The 19,923-nt window shown below is 39.6% G+C and overlaps 2 protein-coding genes across 2 annotated transcripts; both read left to right on the top strand.

The window, feature by feature from the left end:
* Window positions 1–283: 283 nt before the first annotated feature.
* LOC131793462 (melanocyte-stimulating hormone receptor-like) lies at window positions 284–1,216 on the top strand. Its single transcript, XM_059110877.2, has one exon. It carries the CDS (start codon window positions 284–286, stop codon window positions 1,214–1,216), a length of 933 nt encoding a protein of 310 aa, XP_058966860.2.
* Window positions 1,217–15,541: 14,325 nt separating this feature from the next.
* LOC136277416 (melanocortin receptor 5-like) lies at window positions 15,542–19,640 on the top strand. The gene is made up of 2 exons (XM_066159445.1): window positions 15,542–16,429; window positions 19,380–19,640. Exons 1-2 carry the CDS (start codon window positions 15,542–15,544, stop codon window positions 19,638–19,640), a joined length of 1,149 nt encoding a protein of 382 aa, XP_066015542.1.
* Window positions 19,641–19,923: the final 283 nt, after the last annotated feature.

The raw sequence follows: 19,923 nt of genomic DNA, 5'->3' as shown, positions 1-19,923 counted from the left end.
ATTTATTTGAGTGACGAGGTTTTTTTTCTGTTGTGTTGGGAAATTAACCTATCACAACTGCAGTTTTACTTTACCCTAATTACTAATTCAAATTCGCCCAGAAAAACCGGTCTTTTTTTCTCTTTCGTGTCACAAACCTCACAGCTATACCTGGTTAGACAATAGTGATGAATTTTTACTATCTGAAATTGCTATTCATAAGCTAAGTTTTAACTGATCTTGACTTGGAGGGTGGTGTTAAGACGAAATACTTCTCGTTGTATCTAAGAATAACGACTGCAAGATGATGGAGACAAAAAATATAACGGGAAATGAAACACATACGCCGTTATTTGAAGAATCGCAATGTTCCCCGGTTTTGGTTGGTGAGTTGAAAAAACAGTCCATCTCATTCTCAGCGGTCAACATCCTCCTCTCCATCACAGCAATTCTCGGGAATTCTCTCATCCTTGTTGCCCTTCACAAGGAGTCATCCCTCCATCCGCCATCCAAACTCTTGTATAGTTGTCTGGCAACAACTGATCTGTTAGTTGGTCTTGTTAGCCAGCCTCTCTATGCAACTTATTGGATGTCAGTGGTTCACGAACACTGGAGTCTTTGTCGATACGCAGGGACAGCAACTCTCGTAACAAGCTATGTATTATGTTCAGTTTCCTTGGCTACGATGACAGCCATAAGCGTGGACCGGCTTCTCGCCCTGTTGTTGGGACTGAGATACAAAGAGATTGTAACTTTGAGGCGCACGTATATTATTTTAGCCACCGTTTGGGTTGTATCTCTGGTCACTGGTCTATTCAGTTATCTCAATTACACTATAACTGCTTGGTACGGCTTTATAGGTGTGTCATCTTGCCTAGTTATCTCCATTGCCTCGTACACAAAGATTTTTCGCACTCTCAGTCATCATCAGGCTCAAGTACAAGATCACTTTCAACAACAGCCGAGCCAAGCAAATGCTATGAACATGGCAGGATACAGAAAGGCACTGTACAGTGCACTGTGGGTGCAGTTAGCTTTAGCTGTCTGTTATATACCCTATTTGACAATGCTCGTTGTGACCTTTTTTAGTAACAGACATTTCATCATACTTAATGGAATGGTATTTGTCTTAGCGTTCTTTAACTCTACTTTAAATCCGTTTCTTTACTGCTGGAAGATAAGTGAAGTGAGACGAGCAGTAAAGCAGACAATAAGACAAGCAATCTGCTATGCATAGGGTAGACCTATTTTAACGTTGGCATGTACTGTTTCTTCTATAGCTTATTTTAAAAACTATAGACGTTAGGAGAGAAGGGAGGATAAGCCATTTCATGATGAAAAGAGGAACGTAAAATATGAAGAACTACTTCTAACTATATGTTTTATTCGAATAATCTAGCGAACAAGTAACAGGTGAAAAATTGTGGTACAGTAGCCATAACAAAACAATAACATGTCTCCAATCTGTGCATTTGTAATTAAATAGTGAAGGCTATTATTTGGAATAAGAATGTGTTCAGGATTTTTCTTTGCCATCAAAACTTGATGAGATATGTCACTTTAGCTCAGAAATATGGTTTAGTGATAACGTGCTGTAAGCGGAGCCAGTCATTCGATTTTGTCAAGATTGGGAATTAGCCATAGTGTTTAAAACTATTTTTTGTAAATTAAAGATGCTGTTTCCTGTGCACTTCATTATACTAGCTGAAGCAACAAAAAGGCTATGTTATCACTCGATAAGCTGTCAAAAAAAAAAAAAGAAAAGAAAAGAAAAAGCTGTAAGGCAGAGTACAAGAGACTACTACAGATATTTTCTTCGAGTCAGTAGTGGAGCCACTTATTACGAAAGAGGAATCGAGAGACAAATGAATGTAATCACCTGCTGTATACATAACAGCTTTAATTGTTATTATTGTGATGTTTTACAATTAAACGATGACCCAACAAAAAAAATTTGACTAACCTAACTTAATGGTTTATAAAGCATAAAATATAAAAATATATTTTTTTAGCCTTGTGCTTTGCGCCTATGAAATGACTGAATATTTTTATTCGGTAGCAAAACCGTATTATAGAATAAAAAAACCCTGGCATAGTTTTTTCAAAAACAAAAACGAAACAAATTTTTGGCGTAAATAACATAGTATTGGTGACCATAGATTCATCCAAAGGAATTTTTTAAACAGACCGATTGACATCTGCGCTGCAACCTTTGTTTCTCAGTCTGCCGTACGTATGTGATTATAATTCTGACAATTTCCGATATCACAATATTGGCATAAGCACTTCGTCATCTGTCAATAGCTTTCACGGAAGGTTTTCCTTCGTCAAACACTCATGTATTCATCATTTCTTTGGAAACAATGGTCACAGGGAATGTAAATTTGTCCCCTTCAAACGATGCCATATCTTAAATGTCGTTTATCAATTTAATAAACAGATAACTAAGACAAACACCATTGTTAGGTTGCAAACTTCCGCCTTGAAGCCAAAGATTATTTGCATACAAAATTTTTGTCAACAAGAAAGACAAAAACAAAATTCATGTCTGTACGGAATTTTAGTTCCAGATAACCCATGAAGTGGTGAATAAATGACTGTGACTATATGAAAATCATATATGTGAACTGCGGATAAAGTCGTGAATAGAAGGGATCTTCGCGATAATGAACCGTCGATCGCCAATCTGTAGAAAACAATATATCCGACATAACACACTCGCACACCAAAAGGGGTAACGAGAAACACAAATAAAAAACATCTGAACCTCACATGACAGAAATAATTAAAAGGCCTTAAAAAACCCAAAGAGGAAAAAACGATCAGTGAAAAAGAAAATAAAAATCCATTAAAGGAAAGCAAAAGTTTAGAGAATAAACGACGAAAACAGGGGAAAAATCACGGGGAATGATGAAATAAGTAGTGCAAAGTATGATTTAAGCGCCCAACGTCAGCATTTGCGTTATGTGCATGCGCCGCATTTTTTTTTTCCTGTCTGTTTTGATTTCCTTGCATGATGAAAACAGAAAAAACTTTAGAATCCCTATTGTTCATTCTAATCTTTGGTTTATTCAGGACAGCCACGCGGACCATCGAAGCGACCTTTTCACGTTTGACGAGTACCTTCCATCGTAAGGAAAAGGAAATGAATGTTCGGGATACGAGACGCAATTCTTCTCCAACAAGTCTACGAACTTGACAAAAAGAAACGTTTCAAAAATACTGCGTCTCGTGAATTTAATCCGGCACCATAATCCTCAATTGTAGCTGTAGACTGTCTTTTTGATGTCATCGGCCAAATAATAAATTTGACGCTTGTGTAGTTAATTGCTAATTTAAGAGGACTTTAATCGGTGTGCAATGCTTTTGTTTAAATAACCAGCTGCCAACAGAGTTTTTCACTATTCAACACATATTCATATCACGTCCAAAACTTTTCTCTGAATCTGAGTGACCCCACTTTACAACTAGATTTTAAAAACTGAATAAAGGACTGAAAAAATTTGATATTGGAGGATGATTAGCAAACAGATTCGACCCTTTTTTTAAATTCATCTATTAAGGAATAGATGGAGAGATTATGGTAACATCAAATTTCGTTAAGGAAAAGGAAGCGGCTTCCTGTTCAAAGGCTGCTGTAGCACTGATGTTCGTGTTGTGCTTCATATTAGTTTTCTGTTCAGTTTCGGACTGTTCACCACTTAACTTGAATGCAAAAAAAAAAAATAATAATAATGATTAAAAAAAAGATCTAAATAATGCGCAATTTCGGCAAATTATCGATAAAGAAAATGGTTTTAACCGACGCACTTTTGTTCTTACGAATCATATGCCATGACCAATCACGGGACGCACAGCGTTTAATCCGTTTTGCGATGAGCATGGGTTTCTTTTGTGGATTAGAAACCTCCTTTTAAACAAAAAACAAAAGATAATTTGTGTAACTGAAGAGGTAACAGCAGTTATTTCTCATAGCAGGCCTTCCATTTTCTACGTAACAGATTATTTGCACGGATATCAGTCTACAAGCCTGAACGTAAAACACATGATGATAAAACTGAAGTTTAACAAAATGAATGTAAGTAACTTTGAGGACGCATTTAACAATTTTCCAAATCAGTGTTTTTTGGCCCAAGCAAACCGCAATTCAAGTGGGACTCAAGGCAAACACTTTCGCTTCAACTCACCATCAACGCAACAGCCGTTGCTTGTCCATGGATCATATTTCTGAACATGTTAGTGATCTTAGCAATCAAGAAAATAAGAGAGCTACAGAAAAACTCTAATATTCTGATTACTCATTTGTCCGTGACTAATCTTTTAGTTGGCGCATTTCAATGCCACTTTCAATCGCTGTGGAGGCGTTGATTCTTCGGGAACTGTATCACGCAGCACAATCTATCTGATGAGTGAAATCGGTGTCTTTGTACTGATCACTTTATGTACTACCTTGCATCAATATTTATTGCTGATAGCTTGGGAGGTGTATGTGGGAATAGTTAAATAGACAGAGTACAAAGTGTTAGTAAGAAAAGGACGCGTAAAGAAGTATACTGTAATCGCTTGGATGGAAAGCGTCACAAAAGTGGTTTTATATCAAGCATTAGTTTTCGCTGAAACGTTAACAGTGGTTTATTTTTATCACATGATTTATATCGAGGTGCAGAGGCAAAACAGATGTCAAAACAGCCCATTGAGTGCTCTAAAGATTAAAGCAAAAATGGAAAGGAAACTTGCCTAAACTGCGTTTCTGCTGTTAATAGCTGCTTTCGTTTGTAGTGTTCCGATACTAGTAGTCATGACCTCGGTATCATACTCACCAGTTTTTCGCGGCTTTGCGATGGGTATATATCGGGATTCAAATAAACTCTCTAGCGAATCCCACCCTATATTTCTATAGAAACAAACGTTACAGGAAAGCTCTTCTACAACTGATAGGATTGGAGAAGATACAGGAAATAGATCGAATAGATCTCAAAGGGCGTTGAGCAAGGCGGAACCTTGTCACCGTGGAGCTTGTGGACACCGAAGGAGCTCGAAGCCTGAAACGATCACATTCATTTCCAGAGCAGACTCTTGTTTGCAAATTTTGGCTTGTGATCTTTAAGTGTCATGAATGCGTCTTTATCGGCTGTAGCGTCTACTCTGTCGTCGATTCCCAGTTTCGTCGCGATGTCTTTGTTTTCTTTATGGATTGCTTGTGTCGTCTCAGTCAGTGCTTTCTTGTAGGATTTCGTGATGCTTTTTTATAGTAGATCGTTGTATGTCGATGGCTCAAGTTTGAAGAAGTTGGTCGTTTTGTCAGCGGCGATCAGTAGCATGGGTTCATTTTTGATGTGGTCGGTGTCTTCAACGACTATCTTCACCGACTCATCGAAAATACCGAGCAGTTTTTACGTAGAATTCGCTGGAAAGCCCACTTCTTTCTCAACCCCGACACGGTCTCGCCCTCCAAGGAAACTTACGGCTTCAAATCAACCAAGAACCCGCCTCCCATTGAAGAATTAAAAGATTTCGAGGACGACATGCTAAGGATGATCCAGTCCGTAAAATTCAAGCAAGTAAACAGCCCCTTCCTCAATAAGCTAAAAGAAGACACCGACCACATCAAAAATGAACCCATACTACTAATCGCCAGTAAGAAAAACCCAGTTGCCAGAGCAGTCACGGAACCGGGCCGACCTGCAATTCCTAATGCTTGTTCGGTTGGGAAGCATTTTGGTCAAAGGGCTGACAAGAAGAGGAGATGCAAAGTTTGTGCAATCACTAGAAATGCAAGAGGGAAACCTGAAACATACCAAACTAAATTTTAATGTCCTAAATATGAATCACCTTTCTGAGCATCCATGCTTTCAAGAGTGGCACACCCTTTCAAGGCTTGCTTGCTTTCTTGATGTTTTTGTTAGATTATGGTAACAGTACCTTCTTTATAAAGAATTGAAAGATTTTGAAGTACTTTTGGGTGGAAAAGCCACAGAGAAAGTTATTTTAGTTAATTTCCATACGTCAGCTTCTTTAATTTCAAGTTACATTTGCACTTTTAAAAATACAAAGCGTCTATCAGGAAATTATTATTTTTTACTTGAAGAAACATCCACTGAACTAAAAACTGTGCCATGCGAACAACTGATTAAATATTCTTTGTAATTATGTATAATTTTTTTTGTTAATGCGCAGAACATCTGGGAAAAAAATTGTGTAAATCAAAAAAATTATGATTTAATTTGTATAAGTTACATTAATTATGTCAAATAGATTAGTTACCATGGCGACTCAAAATAGATATCTGTTTATATCTATGACTCCTGATATTTTCAATTGTATTACTTTCCAACCATGTATAGCATGTCTACATTGCTTTCAAGTGGACATTTTTATTAAAGGAAAAATATTATATCTCTCCAAAAATTCAGTCTGGAAAGGGTCAAAGACTGCTTAAGGAAAGTGGTAGTAAGATTTTCGTTAAGTTGCATTAGTTGGCATGTTGGTGATTTGCACAATCGTTCACGTCAGGTACCGTGTGATGGAATGGATGTCGCATTTTGCAGGACGTATTTCACAATAACTAATCCTTTACGGTGTCAGTAATAATTACTCTATGATGCATCGATCAATTCGAAGCTTTAACGACCCCCTACCCTGTGCAACCCATGGGCATTGAACCGTCTTCCGTGCCCGTGAGGTGGGGAATTTGAACCTTGCCTGGCTGAGACGTGAAATTTGAGCCGCAAGCGTAAAGTCTTTCCAGCTGTAGACAAGTGTTATATATTTAAATTTAAAGATGTTTAGAGGCAAAGAGTTCACTTTGGCGACCGAATGGCTTTGAAGAAAAAGTCCTTTAGGTCTTGGTTTATAAGCCTCGTCTATGTGGGGGTGGGGGGAGGGGGTCATCCGGGGAGGGGATTTTGAAGCTTCTAAGCTTCCAATTGATCAACACATAGGTAACGCAATACACAATTAAACCGCTAACGTTTATAAACTACTGCTTGGGAAAGCAAACTCAAAATGAGGCGATTTGGTATGGAAATCTGCACCACAACCGTGAGTAAGCCTGAAAATCAGGGTTTACAATTTCTATTGATAGGGTTGCAAAATCAGGGGAAAAGGCCTTATTTCATTCGTTTTTAGCTGGAAAAATGTTTGTTCAGTTAAGAAATTCGATTCTTTATATATCATTTTACAGAAAATGTAGAATAGCGCACATTTTGATTAGATTTTTTATTTCCACTCAGACCAGCAGGCACAAAGCAAAATCGTTTTGTAACCAGTAGTCTCCTCTTCGAGACAGCCGAACAAATGAAAATTGGGTAACATAATTTATCAAAGTCATGGAAATGGGGAGATAAATGTTGACTTGTATCCCCTTAATAAGCTCTTTTTCTCCCCCTTAGTGCCATGTATTTGTCGCATCATTTGTTTCTGTTCCGCCTTTTTATCATGTCCACCTTTCAAATGTTTTACATCTTGCGAGGTTGATTCTGTAGATGTGCTGTGTACGTTGTTGGGCCCGACTTACAAGACTCCGCTGACCTCGTGCTATGCAGGACTCTATACCTCAATAAGAATTGAAAGAGTTAATAATCAGTCAATTATTTTCGTCTTTATTCTCCCTAATATAAAGGTAAATCGTTTATCCTTCAGGAAGAAAGGAACAAAAATAATCCAATCACTTGCCGTATACATGACAGCGTGCTTGAAACAAAAACAAGAAACAAGAAATTTAGGGTAATTTTGTATTATGAGACGAATTGATAACCTAAATTGGCCACTGTAAAGAGTTTAAAAGCTAAAGTTTTGAACGTTAGACCTTGGAATTGTGGATTGTGTGTGGGTTCGTCTACAGAAAGTGGAGCTACGCTATCGGCGGAAATACGGTGACGAAAAAAACAATAATTAAATGGATCAATTTTTGTTTTACAATTTTGCTGCTTTCCGAACTGCCTAGATGTAAGGAAAGACCGTAAACTGACATACGCTGCTTATGCAGATTAAAGTGTCTAGCTAACGACTGGTTTGGATACCTCATTGTCATTTCTTTCTACGTCGCGAAGGTGTTCTCGGAATTGGTCACTTAGTCGTCTCCCTTCCAAGAAAGAAGAAGCTTACCTCACTATTAATTAGATACTGATTTGAACAAGTGAGACCTCAAGCTTCTTTACCTTTAATTTTCTCGAAACCACCAGAAGTAATCCGGTTGAATTTACAGTCACAAAAGAAGTGGGTAAATAGTATTTGAAAAACTTAAGATAGAGATGGCCTAACGACTGTTACGGGAAAATTTACTGATTTTCCCGTGTGTGTTATTCGGAGCATATTTATTCGTAAACTTTTACATTTAACCATTTCAAGTCCTTTCATTTTAATAAATCAAAAAATGTATAAAAACCACAGTAGCTTTTGAATAGATTTTTGTTGTTACTCGCTTTCATCATATGCACCTGCTTGTCGGCACTTTTGTTATTTATTACATGGTTTTTTTAGGTAAATATAAGTGTTAATGGTCTTTCTGGAAACATTGGTTTTCATGGTAGATAGCAGCTGAGTTTAAACGCGTAAATCTAATTTCTTTTCATGCAATGGTTTCCAAACCAATCTTGTATAAATAAGCAGAAACTTTTAATTGCTTTTTCGTTTTTTTATTTCCTGAGCTGCGCTATTGCAATTAAGATAGGTATTGTTTTCTATACCAGAGCTGTAAATTCGCACCTAGGTTTCCTACTTTAATGGCCTAAAGTTTATTGCATCCGTCTTTTTAATTTTGAGATTCTTTCCGTCGTAGAAACAGATGGAATATTTAAGTAGTTTTTGTTTAGCTTCAAAGAGACTTTTTTCCGCTCCTTTGTGTCCTTATTCAAATATTGCGATTTGTGTAACAATAGCACCTCGCACCAGTTACTTCTTAAGCAAGTACCTTGTACAGCTTTGATGATTACAAACTAGAGTATGCTAGAGGTCATGTCGCTTGTTGGCCTGACCTAGAATAAAAGTACTGTGGAACCAAAGATTGTCTTATCCTTGACGTCCGTATAAGCTCGCTCGAAGTAGATCTCCGTGTACCAGGAAATCGTGACGAGTTTCCGTTCTCGCTGCCAAGTCGTCTCTACAGAGTTATTTCCCCCAGTTGTTGTTGTCCCGTCCGCGAAGATTCAGTTTCCCAGTTTGGGGCGAGAAAACTTATCGTCACAGTGGTGGTTACGCCGGGCACTTCTTGGGGCTTCCAGGACGTTATCAAGGTCAGAGAAGACGCCAATCCAGTTTCACGCCAGCCGATGTAATCCCTTGAGCGCCGACAAGTAAAGAACCGCTCAAGTTACGTGAGTACCAGAAAATTTCCTTTGTCTCTTTATGAAGGCCGTGAAGAGAGTTTTTACGAAAAGTTTGCCGCGTTATAACTTAAGAAGCCGAAAATCAGCCGTTCCCGTTGCCAGAAATAGTACGCCAAAAGTAAACAGAGAAGTGCAGGCTTCTTTGTCTGAAGAAGAAAATTGTACTTTGTCATTTGAATTACCATTCCACCCAAGTTCCTTGCCGCCCACGGCACACGTCACCAGTTCCAGCGAAGAAATAGAACCTATTCAGTCCAACGGCCTTCCGAGATTTTCCACCGCATTTTCCGAACAGAATCCAGCCAACAGAACGAATACCGAAGCGATCGATATTAGTATTGATCCGTGTGAAGGCCCATCCATTGTTCAGCAAAGTTTACCAGAGCAAACGACCTCCTTTGTCCCGCGTCAAGAGAGCGACGCAAGTCCATCCGAAGATTTTATCCCAAACCAGTCTAGTCAGCCACACCACGGTCCCCGAACCGATTTAGAAGTTGAGGAAACCAGCGATTCCGAGGTCGACGAATCCCTAGAAAGAAGATTTTTCCAGTTAATTAATTCACCAGAGCATTTTGACGCGTTGGTGCGAAAAAGCATTAATTACACAAAACCAAAACAAACAAAAACACGAAAGAGATTGCGCTACGAATCCAATTTGAGCAGTGACTCTGAAGACGAACCGAGCGAGACAGAATCAGAAGCTATTGAAGAATTTTGTGCCGAAAGCGCTGTCGCAAACGAAGGTGTGTGTGAAGAACCTGATAGTGAATTCGAGCGAAGCAACCCTTTGAGCGACGAAGAAATTAACACTCGGCACGATATGCAAATGAACTCTGACGAAATGAGTGATCTCCGAAGACAAGTTATGGATATCCAGCAACAATTGTGTAGACAAGTCCAAACAGCAATAGAAGGAGCAACTGTACCTGAACCAGCCTTGGCGAAACCTGCACTATTCCATGGCTATGAGAATGAAAACGTAGATCGCTGGCTTCAGCGCTTTAAACTCTATTTAACCAACAGAAGAGTCAATCCAGAAAGTGATCAAGCAGCCATCCAGTTAGCTTTACATCTCCAGGGCCCAGCTGAGTCCTATTACTACAATCTTCCTGGCGACGTACAAAGTTCCTTCCGATGCTTGAGTACTGCCTTGAAAGAGAGGTTTTCGCCTGCACATCGCTCATTAAGGTTACGACAGGAACTTTCAGTCAGACGCCAGGGTTCAAATGAGTCCATTGAAAAATACCTGGCCGACCTGAACGACAAATTTAGCTGTCTCAATTTACGCGATGAGGATAAGTTGAGTTATTTGATTCAGGGCCTCAGACCTGACATCCAAGCCGACGTACTAAAGAAAGAACCTAAGACATATGCTGCCGCAGAAGATACAGCACGGTTGATTTACTCAATCCAACAATCCGTAACCCAGCGACGTGAAGACGATATATCACGGATTGTCCTGCAGGAAAGATTATCGAGATCACCATCCAATACCAGTCCAAGTAATCGGGAATCTTCCGCATCAGACCAGGCAGTTTCAGCCATAATTGAACAACTCCACAAGAACAATTCACAGAGAGAAGACTCGATTTTAACCAAGCTCGAAGCCCTGTTGGCAAACAACAGTGGGAAGAAGTCTGACGAACAAAAGGAACTAACTCTTTTCTCCAAGTTGAGTGAACTCTTGAACAAGGCCCAAGGTTCCACGGAGGACACGCCAAAGCAGCTCGTTGAGCCTCTCGCAGCTTATTTAGAACCAGAAAGACGAGGGACCCCGGATTATAAACATGAAATCCAACGCATGGAAGCTAAGTTGGAAGAGTTCTTCCGACGCGTGGATGCTCGAATAAATGGCCTGGCCAGGCGAAATCAAAATAGTCGCGAAGAACCACCAAGACAGCGAACACGAGAGGGACGACCCATTTGTTACTCTTGTGGACGAGTTGGCCATGTGCAGCAAAATTGTAACCAAAGGTCTCCACGCGAACCCAATCAGAATTTCGAGCGGTACGAGCCAAACTACCAACGACGCCAAGAAAGTGGAAATTATCCTCCCCGCTCCGGTTATAATCAGCCACAACTAAGGGATGACTCACCTTCTCGAAATCCAAGAAGCTCTCACTTAGCCGCCATAGATAGCCAAGGTCATGAAAACGATAAAATGGCCCCACTAGGACAAAATCACCATACGTTTCCACAGCGCGAACGCGAGTTCCTGGGAAAGGACTCCGGTGAAGACGACGCTCAGGCCGATGAGGAATTGTACCAACAGTACCAAAACGGGTCACGATTTTACCCAGCGACAGCCAGATATGATGAAGTAGCAGAAAACAAGCTCACGAGCGCGCTTCTGCCAGCTCTAAAAAACCAACTGAGCGTTTGTCAACAAACCGTAGAGGACGCTTATGCAAATGATGGAAATTATGGAAACACATCCGCTGACCACTCTGAGAATGACCTACCGGGAGGTCTGGTGACGAAAACCGACGCAGATATAGCCACCCGTCCACTGGGACCGACAAAAACTCTCAAGGCAGAGAAGAGAAAGCCTGACAGTAAGAAAAAGTGCCAGCCAATTAAACTTATTTCGTTCCCCGGGGCTGTTCGCAGAGCTCAAAAGACGATTAAAACCAACACCAGTCCAAGTATGAACCCTGAGAACGAGGCGAAAAACGGCTCATCTCCAGATCCTTCTCCGCCACAGATTAGCACTTCCGCCGGATGTGAACCTGAATCAGTCATCTCAGTTCCAGATCCTTCCCTGCCACCTCTTAGAACTTCCGCCGGATGTGAACCTGAACCAGTCACCTCAGTTGCAGACCCCTCTGTGCCACCACAACAAAGTACTTCCGCCGGATATGAGGAAAATTTGCCACCCAGTGGCCCGGTTCCTGACGAGACCCCATATGAATCCATTGAAGCTACCGCTGTCCAATGTAACGTTACGTCCGATGAGCCCAGACCGCGTGATTCTATGGTCACCGCCCAGTTGAATGACAAAGACTCAGGGCTACTTTCAGACAATAGAGCAAACATGTTTGCCATTGATGAACAGTCCACCAGAGACCTATTTGACGGAAAATTACCAAGGTTACAGAAAACCCCCCCTGACTGCCAGTTATCAGATCTAGTAGAGGACGTTAGATGCTTTGAAGATAGTGACAATCTCAGCCCTTATCTTGTTCCTCACCAATTTCCAGACCCAGACTTTAGGATTTTTGCCATGCAAGAGCAAATTAACGAGCTTGGAATGAAGCTAGATGGAATCGTCCGGAATATAAAGCCTAAACAGGAAGTTAGTTATAAATGGAGGAAGTACAGTTTCAAGACTAAACCCGTATGTTATCGATGTGGACGCCGTGGCCATATTCAGTATTACTGCAACTATAACCAATCTAATGACGGTTTCCAGAAGGAGAGACAGGTCCTACATCGTGCTACCAGACCAACTTACACTCAATCAGAAGAATCTTCCACCCACGAAGAAGAGAACCAATCGTATGCTGAGGGGACTGCATCACATCTCGAGAGTCAGGAAAACGCCACAAACAACCCTGATTTACTACAGAAGATGAAGCCGACACGAACTAGTAACCGGATTAGAAAGCCGAGAAATCCAAACCAGAAGCCAAGAAAGTTACAAATACCAAATCAGTCAAAAGTCCAGCTACCCCTCGTAAATGAAGCAGACGCGTACCCTAGCAACCTGATCACTAAAGGTAAAATAGCAGGAAAACCTGTTCGTCTAATGTTGGATACTGGTGCAAGCGTTTCAGCCATAAAAGAAGAAGTTTTAAAAGAGATCTACGGTGACGTTCCCTTTTCCACAGTTAAGACTGGGAAAGACAACCTACAGCTAAGAAGAATTACCTTGCCGTTATATCTTAAGGAAAGTCAGTTCCCTTGTGAATTCCAGGTCGTGCACAACCTTACTTATGACGCCATCCTTGGTCGCGATTTCCTCCAAGTAAACAGAGCTATGATTGATCTCGATAACAACACCATTACTCTAAAAGAATCAGCAAATCAACAAGAGCAAGCATGTTCAGCCTCAGTGCCTTTGACAGGAACGTTTAAACCTCAAGAAAAGAATGTCAGAGGAAATGAACACGCCTCTACTAGTGAAGGTTCAGTGAAGCCTTCTGCAGGAATTTTGCCTTCCCGTTCTCCAAACAACAAAGAAGTTGCAATATTATTGGTATTAGTGCTCATTGCTGTGTCCCTGTCCGCAACATTTCACACCGACGCAAATAGTAACTTCAGGTCTGTTATCCAAAAACCACCACCGTCCTTCGCACAGGTGTCACAAAAGAAGGTTTGGCACCAAGGCGATCTTTCTAATACCCCAGCCAAAACTGATTACAGAATGGAATCTAACGAGGGATTTGATCAATATCAAGAAGCACCTCCAGGAATGGAAATGCCTAAGTTCATGATGCACCTAAGGAGACTACTTATCCTCAGACCCATGACTGACTTTAGCAACAAGTAGAGAGTACCACTTAGCTGTTGACCAGGAAGTAAGATAGGATCAAGACGATTGTTAACTTGTTATTTTTTAAATTCTTCCAAGAAGTATGTTAACAACTCCTTAGTAAATAGAAGATTACGCGCAGTAAGAAATACGACATAAGGGCATGCAAGAAGAGAAATACTGCTTTAACTCGAGTTAATGGTTATAAGAATGCCAAGTGCAATGGTCACTACGACCTCTAAGTTTCTAGGAGTTTTCCTCGACCAGGAGGTCTCGATTTAAGGTGGGAGGAATGTTACGGGAAAATTTACTGATTTTCCCGTGTGTGTTATTCGGAGCATATTTATTCGTAAACTTTTACATTTAACCATTTCAAGTCCTTTCATTTTAATAAATCAAAAAATGTATAAAAACCACAGTAGCTTTTGAATAGATTTTTGTTGTTACTCGCTTTCATCATATGCACCTGCTTGTCGGCACTTTTGTTATTTATTACATGGTTTTTTTAGGTAAATATAAGTGTTAATGGTCTTTCTGGAAACATTGGTTTTCATGGTAGATAGCAGCTGAGTTTAAACGCGTAAATCTAATTTCTTTTCATGCAATGGTTTCCAAACCAATCTTGTATAAATAAGCAGAAACTTTTAATTGCTTTTTCGTTTTTTTATTTCCTGAGCTGCGCTATTGCAATTAAGATAGGTATTGTTTTCTATACCAGAGCTGTAAATTCGCACCTAGGTTTCCTACTTTAATGGCCTAAAGTTTATTGCATCCGTCTTTTTAATTTTGAGATTCTTTCCGTCGTAGAAACAGATGGAATATTTAAGTAGTTTTTGTTTAGCTTCAAAGAGACTTTTTTCCGCTCCTTTGTGTCCTTATTCAAATATTGCGATTTGTGTAACAATAGCACCTCGCACCAGTTACTTCTTAAGCAAGTACCTTGTACAGCTTTGATGATTACAAACTAGAGTATGCTAGAGGTCATGTCGCTTGTTGGCCTGACCTAGAATAAAAGTACTGTGGAACCAAAGATTGTCTTATCCTTGACGTCCGTATAAGCTCGCTCGAAGTAGATCTCCGTGTACCAGGAAATCGTGACGAGTTTCCGTTCTCGCTGCCAAGTCGTCTCTACAGAGTTATTTCCCCCAGTTGTTGTTGTCCCGTCCGCGAAGATTCAGTTTCCCAGTTTGGGGCGAGAAAACTTATCGTCACACGACGTAACATCTTACACCTGTCCCCGTTTCGTTCTTAAGTTCAGACAAGTGTAACACGTAGGAAACAAAAATTCAATTATTTGTGGAATAAATTTGCATCTGTAACCTATATTAATTTTGAAATTAAAATTTTTCTCTTAGTTTGCCAAAGGTGATAACAGTTCATGGCATTTAAATTAATGATTCACGCTATTATCCGGGTAAGGCAACGAATCCGATCCCAACAACACGTCGGCCGACTGTCCGCCGACGATTTTTTTCTGTTGTGTTGGGAAATTAACCTATCACAAGGGCAGTTTTACTTTCCCCTTATTACTAATTCAAACTCGCGCAGAAAAACCGGCCATTTTTTTCTCTTTCCTGTGACAAACCTCACAGCTTTCGGGCATTTTGCTTAGTCAGACGCTTCTGATGAATTTTTACTCTCTACAATTGCTATTCAAAAACTAAGGTTTAACTGGTCTTGACTTGGAAGGTGCTGTTAAGACAAAATATTCCTCGTTGTAACTAAGGATAACCTGCAAAAGAGTGGGAACGACTATAGGATGATGGCAAGAGCAAATATAACGGGAAGTGGAACACCGACGAAAACATTTGATGGATCGGAATGTTCCCCCTTTTGGGTAGGTGAGTTTAAAACACAGTCCATTTCATTCTCAGCAGTCAACATTTTCCTCTCCATCACAGCAACTCTTGGGAATTCTCTTATCCTTGCTGCCCTTCACAAGGAATCTTCCCTCCATCCGCCATCCAAACTCTTGTATCGTTGCCTGGCAACAACTGATCTGTTGGTTGGTGTCGTTAACCATCCTCTCTATGCTACCTATTGGATGTCCGTGGTTCACGAACACTGGAGTCTTTGTCGATACTCATTTAAGTTAACTGGCGTAACAAGCTATGCATTATGTTCAGTGTCATTGTTGACACTAACGGCCATAAGCGTGGACCGACTTCTCGCCATGTTGTTGGGGCTGAGATACAAAGAGATTGTAACTTTGAGGCGCACTTATATCATTTTGGGTATCGTTTGGGTTGTATGTCTAATCACTGGTTTATTCTTTCATCTCAATTACCCTATAGCCGCTTGGGGCAGCCTTATAAGTATTTCATTTTGCCTAGTTATCTCAATCGCCTCGTACGCAACGATTTTTCGCGCTCTCAGTCATCATCAGGCTCAAATGCAAGATCATGTTCAAGAACAGTCAAGCCAACCAAATGTACCAAACATGGCGCAATACAGAAAGGTACTACACAGTGTACTGTGGGTGCAGCTAGCTTTAGTCGTCTGTTATGTACCATATTTTACAGTGGAAAGAGTGATCTCTCTTCGTAAAGAGCGATTTCCGAATTTCATCATAATCAGGGGAATCGCAGTTGTCTTAGTGTTTTTTAACTCTACTTTAAACCCGTTCCTCTACTGCTGGAAGATAAGTGAGGTGAGACGAGCAGTGAAGCAGACAATCAGACAAGCAATTTGCCATGCACATATAGAGGTAGACCAATTTTAACGTTGACATATTATTTGAAAAATTATAATTGTTAGGAGACAGGGAAATTTATGCCATATCATGATAAAAAGAGTAAAAATATGAAGAGCGACTTCTGAATAGTAAATTTTATTCGAATAATCTAACGAGCAACTAACAAGTAAAAAAATGTAGTTTGGTGGCCATAACAAGACAATAACATGTCTCTAATTTGCGCATTTGTAAAGAAGTAGTGAAGCCTATTATTTTGGAATCAGAATGCGCTCAGGATTTTTCTTTGCGCTCAAAACTTGATGAAATATGTCACCTGAGCTCAGAAATATGGTTTAGAAATAACGTACTGTTAACGGAGCCAGCCGCTCGTTTTTGTCATCATTGGGAATTAGCCCTAGTGTTTATAACGAAACTTTCTAAATTAAAGATGCGGACTTTGTTAACATCTATGCAAATACACAGAAAGAACTGCTTAGAAAAGAAGTTGATCATCTCTATTTCATAAGGAGTTTTAGTTTAAGACCGACCGTTTGCCTAAGTTAAGCTCGCAAATTATAACAGGAGTAAATTATTATAAGAAATTATAAAAAAAAACTCTGACATAGATGAGGCTAGCTGCTTTTAAGTATGTTTCTAGCATCAATTAAAAAATCATATCGATAGCAATGCTACAGTTCTCAAAAGCCTATCCATAGATTCTTTGTGCAAATTTAAAAGCACTTTTTTACGAATTTGACTGAATATTCAAGATGTCGTGGCGCTATGACAGGGCATTTAAACACAGCTGGTCTTGTGTTAAACATTCTCTCGTTTTAATGACGATCGAAAGCAAAAGCTGATAACACACGCTCAAGAAAACTCAAGATAGCTTGTTGTTATATTAAGAAGGATCGTTAATCACCTCAGGATCACCGTCATGAAATATCACCTATTCTCTACCCTAGCTATAGTTTCTAACTATCGATGACAGTTATGTCTCTTTTAATGTGAAAGAGCAATAACACAAACGAATTGATGTTTACTCGGTAAGTTTACCAAACCATAACAATTTTACTACCATGTCGCAATCTGATTGGCCAATTTGCCGTTGTCGAAAAGAGTACAGACAACGCTTCTCGCATTACGCGTAATGATCTTGATCACGTACTGAAAGGATCGTTTAATTTCACATGGATATTGTAGTTAAAAAAAATCGACAGTGGTTTATCGTGGTCTATACTCTTATTGACAACAGTATTCTTCATTACAGTGATCAAAATTTGTTGCGGAATCACTCGGCTTCACAGACCACGGTCGATTTGATAAATGGAGGGTTTTCGCCAACAGCACTGTTTACCCCTGAAACATAATCTTATGTTCTACATAGCTGAAGATGATTTTCAAAGAAAGAATTGTTCCATGATAAGGAGAATTTGTATTGTTAATGGTTTTTAAGTAAACTGTTTACTGCTAGATCTATTTTCAGACTTTTTAGGGCATAAAGGTAGAGTACAAGGCAGTTTGATCGGTAGAGAGAGCGTCATTATCTCAAAGTTCCAGTCAGATGAGACATGTAGAAACTCAAACATTTTTAGGGGTAACTATGCATCTGTAACCATAAATTAATTTTGAATAGGTTTGTCTAATCTAGTTTTCTATTTTTCCCAATACCGATCAACCTTTTTAAAAAAGGACTTTTACCTTCAACTAAGATAATTCATAACGTCCTTAGTTTGCGTATGTCATATTAAAAGTCGACAAACCACCTTATGAATAAAATATTACTTGAGTAAACAGATCTTTTTTTTGTTGTCAAACTGTGAAATAATTCTATCATAAATGCAAATTTCCTTGCCGCTCATTGCTAATTTAAATTTGAAGAAAAACCTGGCCTTAATTTTATTTTTTCGTGTGACACACCAGACGGCTTGTCTGGGCATTTTGCATAGTCAAACACTACTAATAGAGTTTTTATGTAGTTTTCAATTACAAGGTGAGGTTTGACTGATCTTGACTTCGATGCTTCTGTTAAGACCTAATATTTCTGGTTGTCACCATGGATAATTTGCAAAAGAAATGGAAACAGCAAAAAAATTGTTTCCTATTGCCTTTTGGATACTTCTGGTGTCGCTGGTTTATTCTACATTTAGGCTATACCGACTAGATATGTGGCACGGTCTTATAACTATACGGCCTCACCATGTTACCTATTGGATCTCAATGGTTCACGAACACTGGAGTCTTTGCCGATATTCATTTTACGCAACCGGCGTAACAGGCTATGTGATATATTCAGTGTCGTCGCTGACGGCCATGAGCGTGGACCGTGCATAGCAGCTTTAACTGTTACCTCGGTAATGTTTTGCAATCAAATAATGACTCGACAAAAAATTTAACTTACCTTACCTAATTTAATGGTTTATTAAGCAAACAATGTAGAAAGGTTTCTGCAGCTTTATGCTTTGCGCCTATGAAATGATTGAACATTTTATATTCGGTGGCAAAGCCGTATTGTAGAAAAAAAGGCTAGAGCAGTTTTTCAAAAAAACTAAAAAAAACCTAAGCTAAAGAACACGGTATTTGTGAACATAGACTCATCCGAAGAAAATTTCAAATTACTTTCTCACCGATTGAAATCTGTGTCGCAACCTTTTTGGTTCTCAGTCTGCCCTACGTATGTGATCATAATTCCGTCTGACAAGTCCCGCAATCACAGCATTGGCATTTCGTCATCTGTCAATAGTGAATGTTTTTGAGATGTAAAACACTGATTTTTTCACAATCTATTTTGAAACAATTGTCACAGAGTGTATAAATTTGTCCCCGTTATACGATGTTATACCAAAATGGCGTTTGCCAATTTGACGGACGCAGTGAAGCGCTCTGCAAATTTCACAAAATTTATCGTTAGTTTCTGAATTTTTAGTTCCTATTTAACATGGGAGACAATGTGAAGTCTTTAGGAAAAGCCAACGATAACCTTAAGAGGCAGTTGCAAGATTTAACGACAGATTTCCAAACTTTCAAGAATAAGATGGCGGAAAAGAATGACGCCACGAGAGCATCTTTGCCGACTGAAAATGATGTTCAATACCTCAGTGATGGTTATGATGCTCTTGTGCAGTCCAAAACGAATATGGTAGAAGATTTAGAAAATCTATCCTTGCGATTGGTTATATTGACGTAGAATGTCACAGGGATCGACAAAGCCATCGACGAAATGCTGTTCTACAGTTACCAATATAATATAAAAATTGTCGGTGTCCCACACATTAGTGAGAATGAATTAATCTTCCGAAGAGACTGTAGAACTATGTATTAAGTTATTCTTAGTCTTGGGGGCCGAAATACCAATCTCTGACATAGACATAGCACGCAGGGTCCCTCAACGAAACAACACGAGCAGCAATGGCCGCCGAAGACCTAATCCAATCATTTGCAAATTCACGAGAAGGATGACTCGTGAAAAA

Source organism: Pocillopora verrucosa, chromosome 12 (assembly GCF_036669915.1).
Source record: "Pocillopora verrucosa isolate sample1 chromosome 12, ASM3666991v2, whole genome shotgun sequence".
In the NCBI taxonomy this organism is placed as follows: domain Eukaryota; kingdom Metazoa; phylum Cnidaria; class Anthozoa; order Scleractinia; family Pocilloporidae; genus Pocillopora; species Pocillopora verrucosa.
The sequence above is the reverse complement of the archived record's forward strand: the minus strand, read 5'-3'. Positions and strand labels throughout refer to the sequence as shown.

Coding starts and splice junctions, on each gene's coding strand:
- LOC136277416 (XM_066159445.1), top strand. CDS start 15,542: ATGGCAAGAGCAAATATAACGGGAAGTGGAACACCGACGAAAACATTT. Junction 16,430..19,379: donor ACTGCTGGAAGATAAGTGAG/GTGAGACGAGCA, acceptor CTGAATTTTTAG/TTCCTATTTAACATGGGAGA.
- LOC131793462 (XM_059110877.2), top strand. CDS start 284: ATGATGGAGACAAAAAATATAACGGGAAATGAAACACATACGCCGTTA.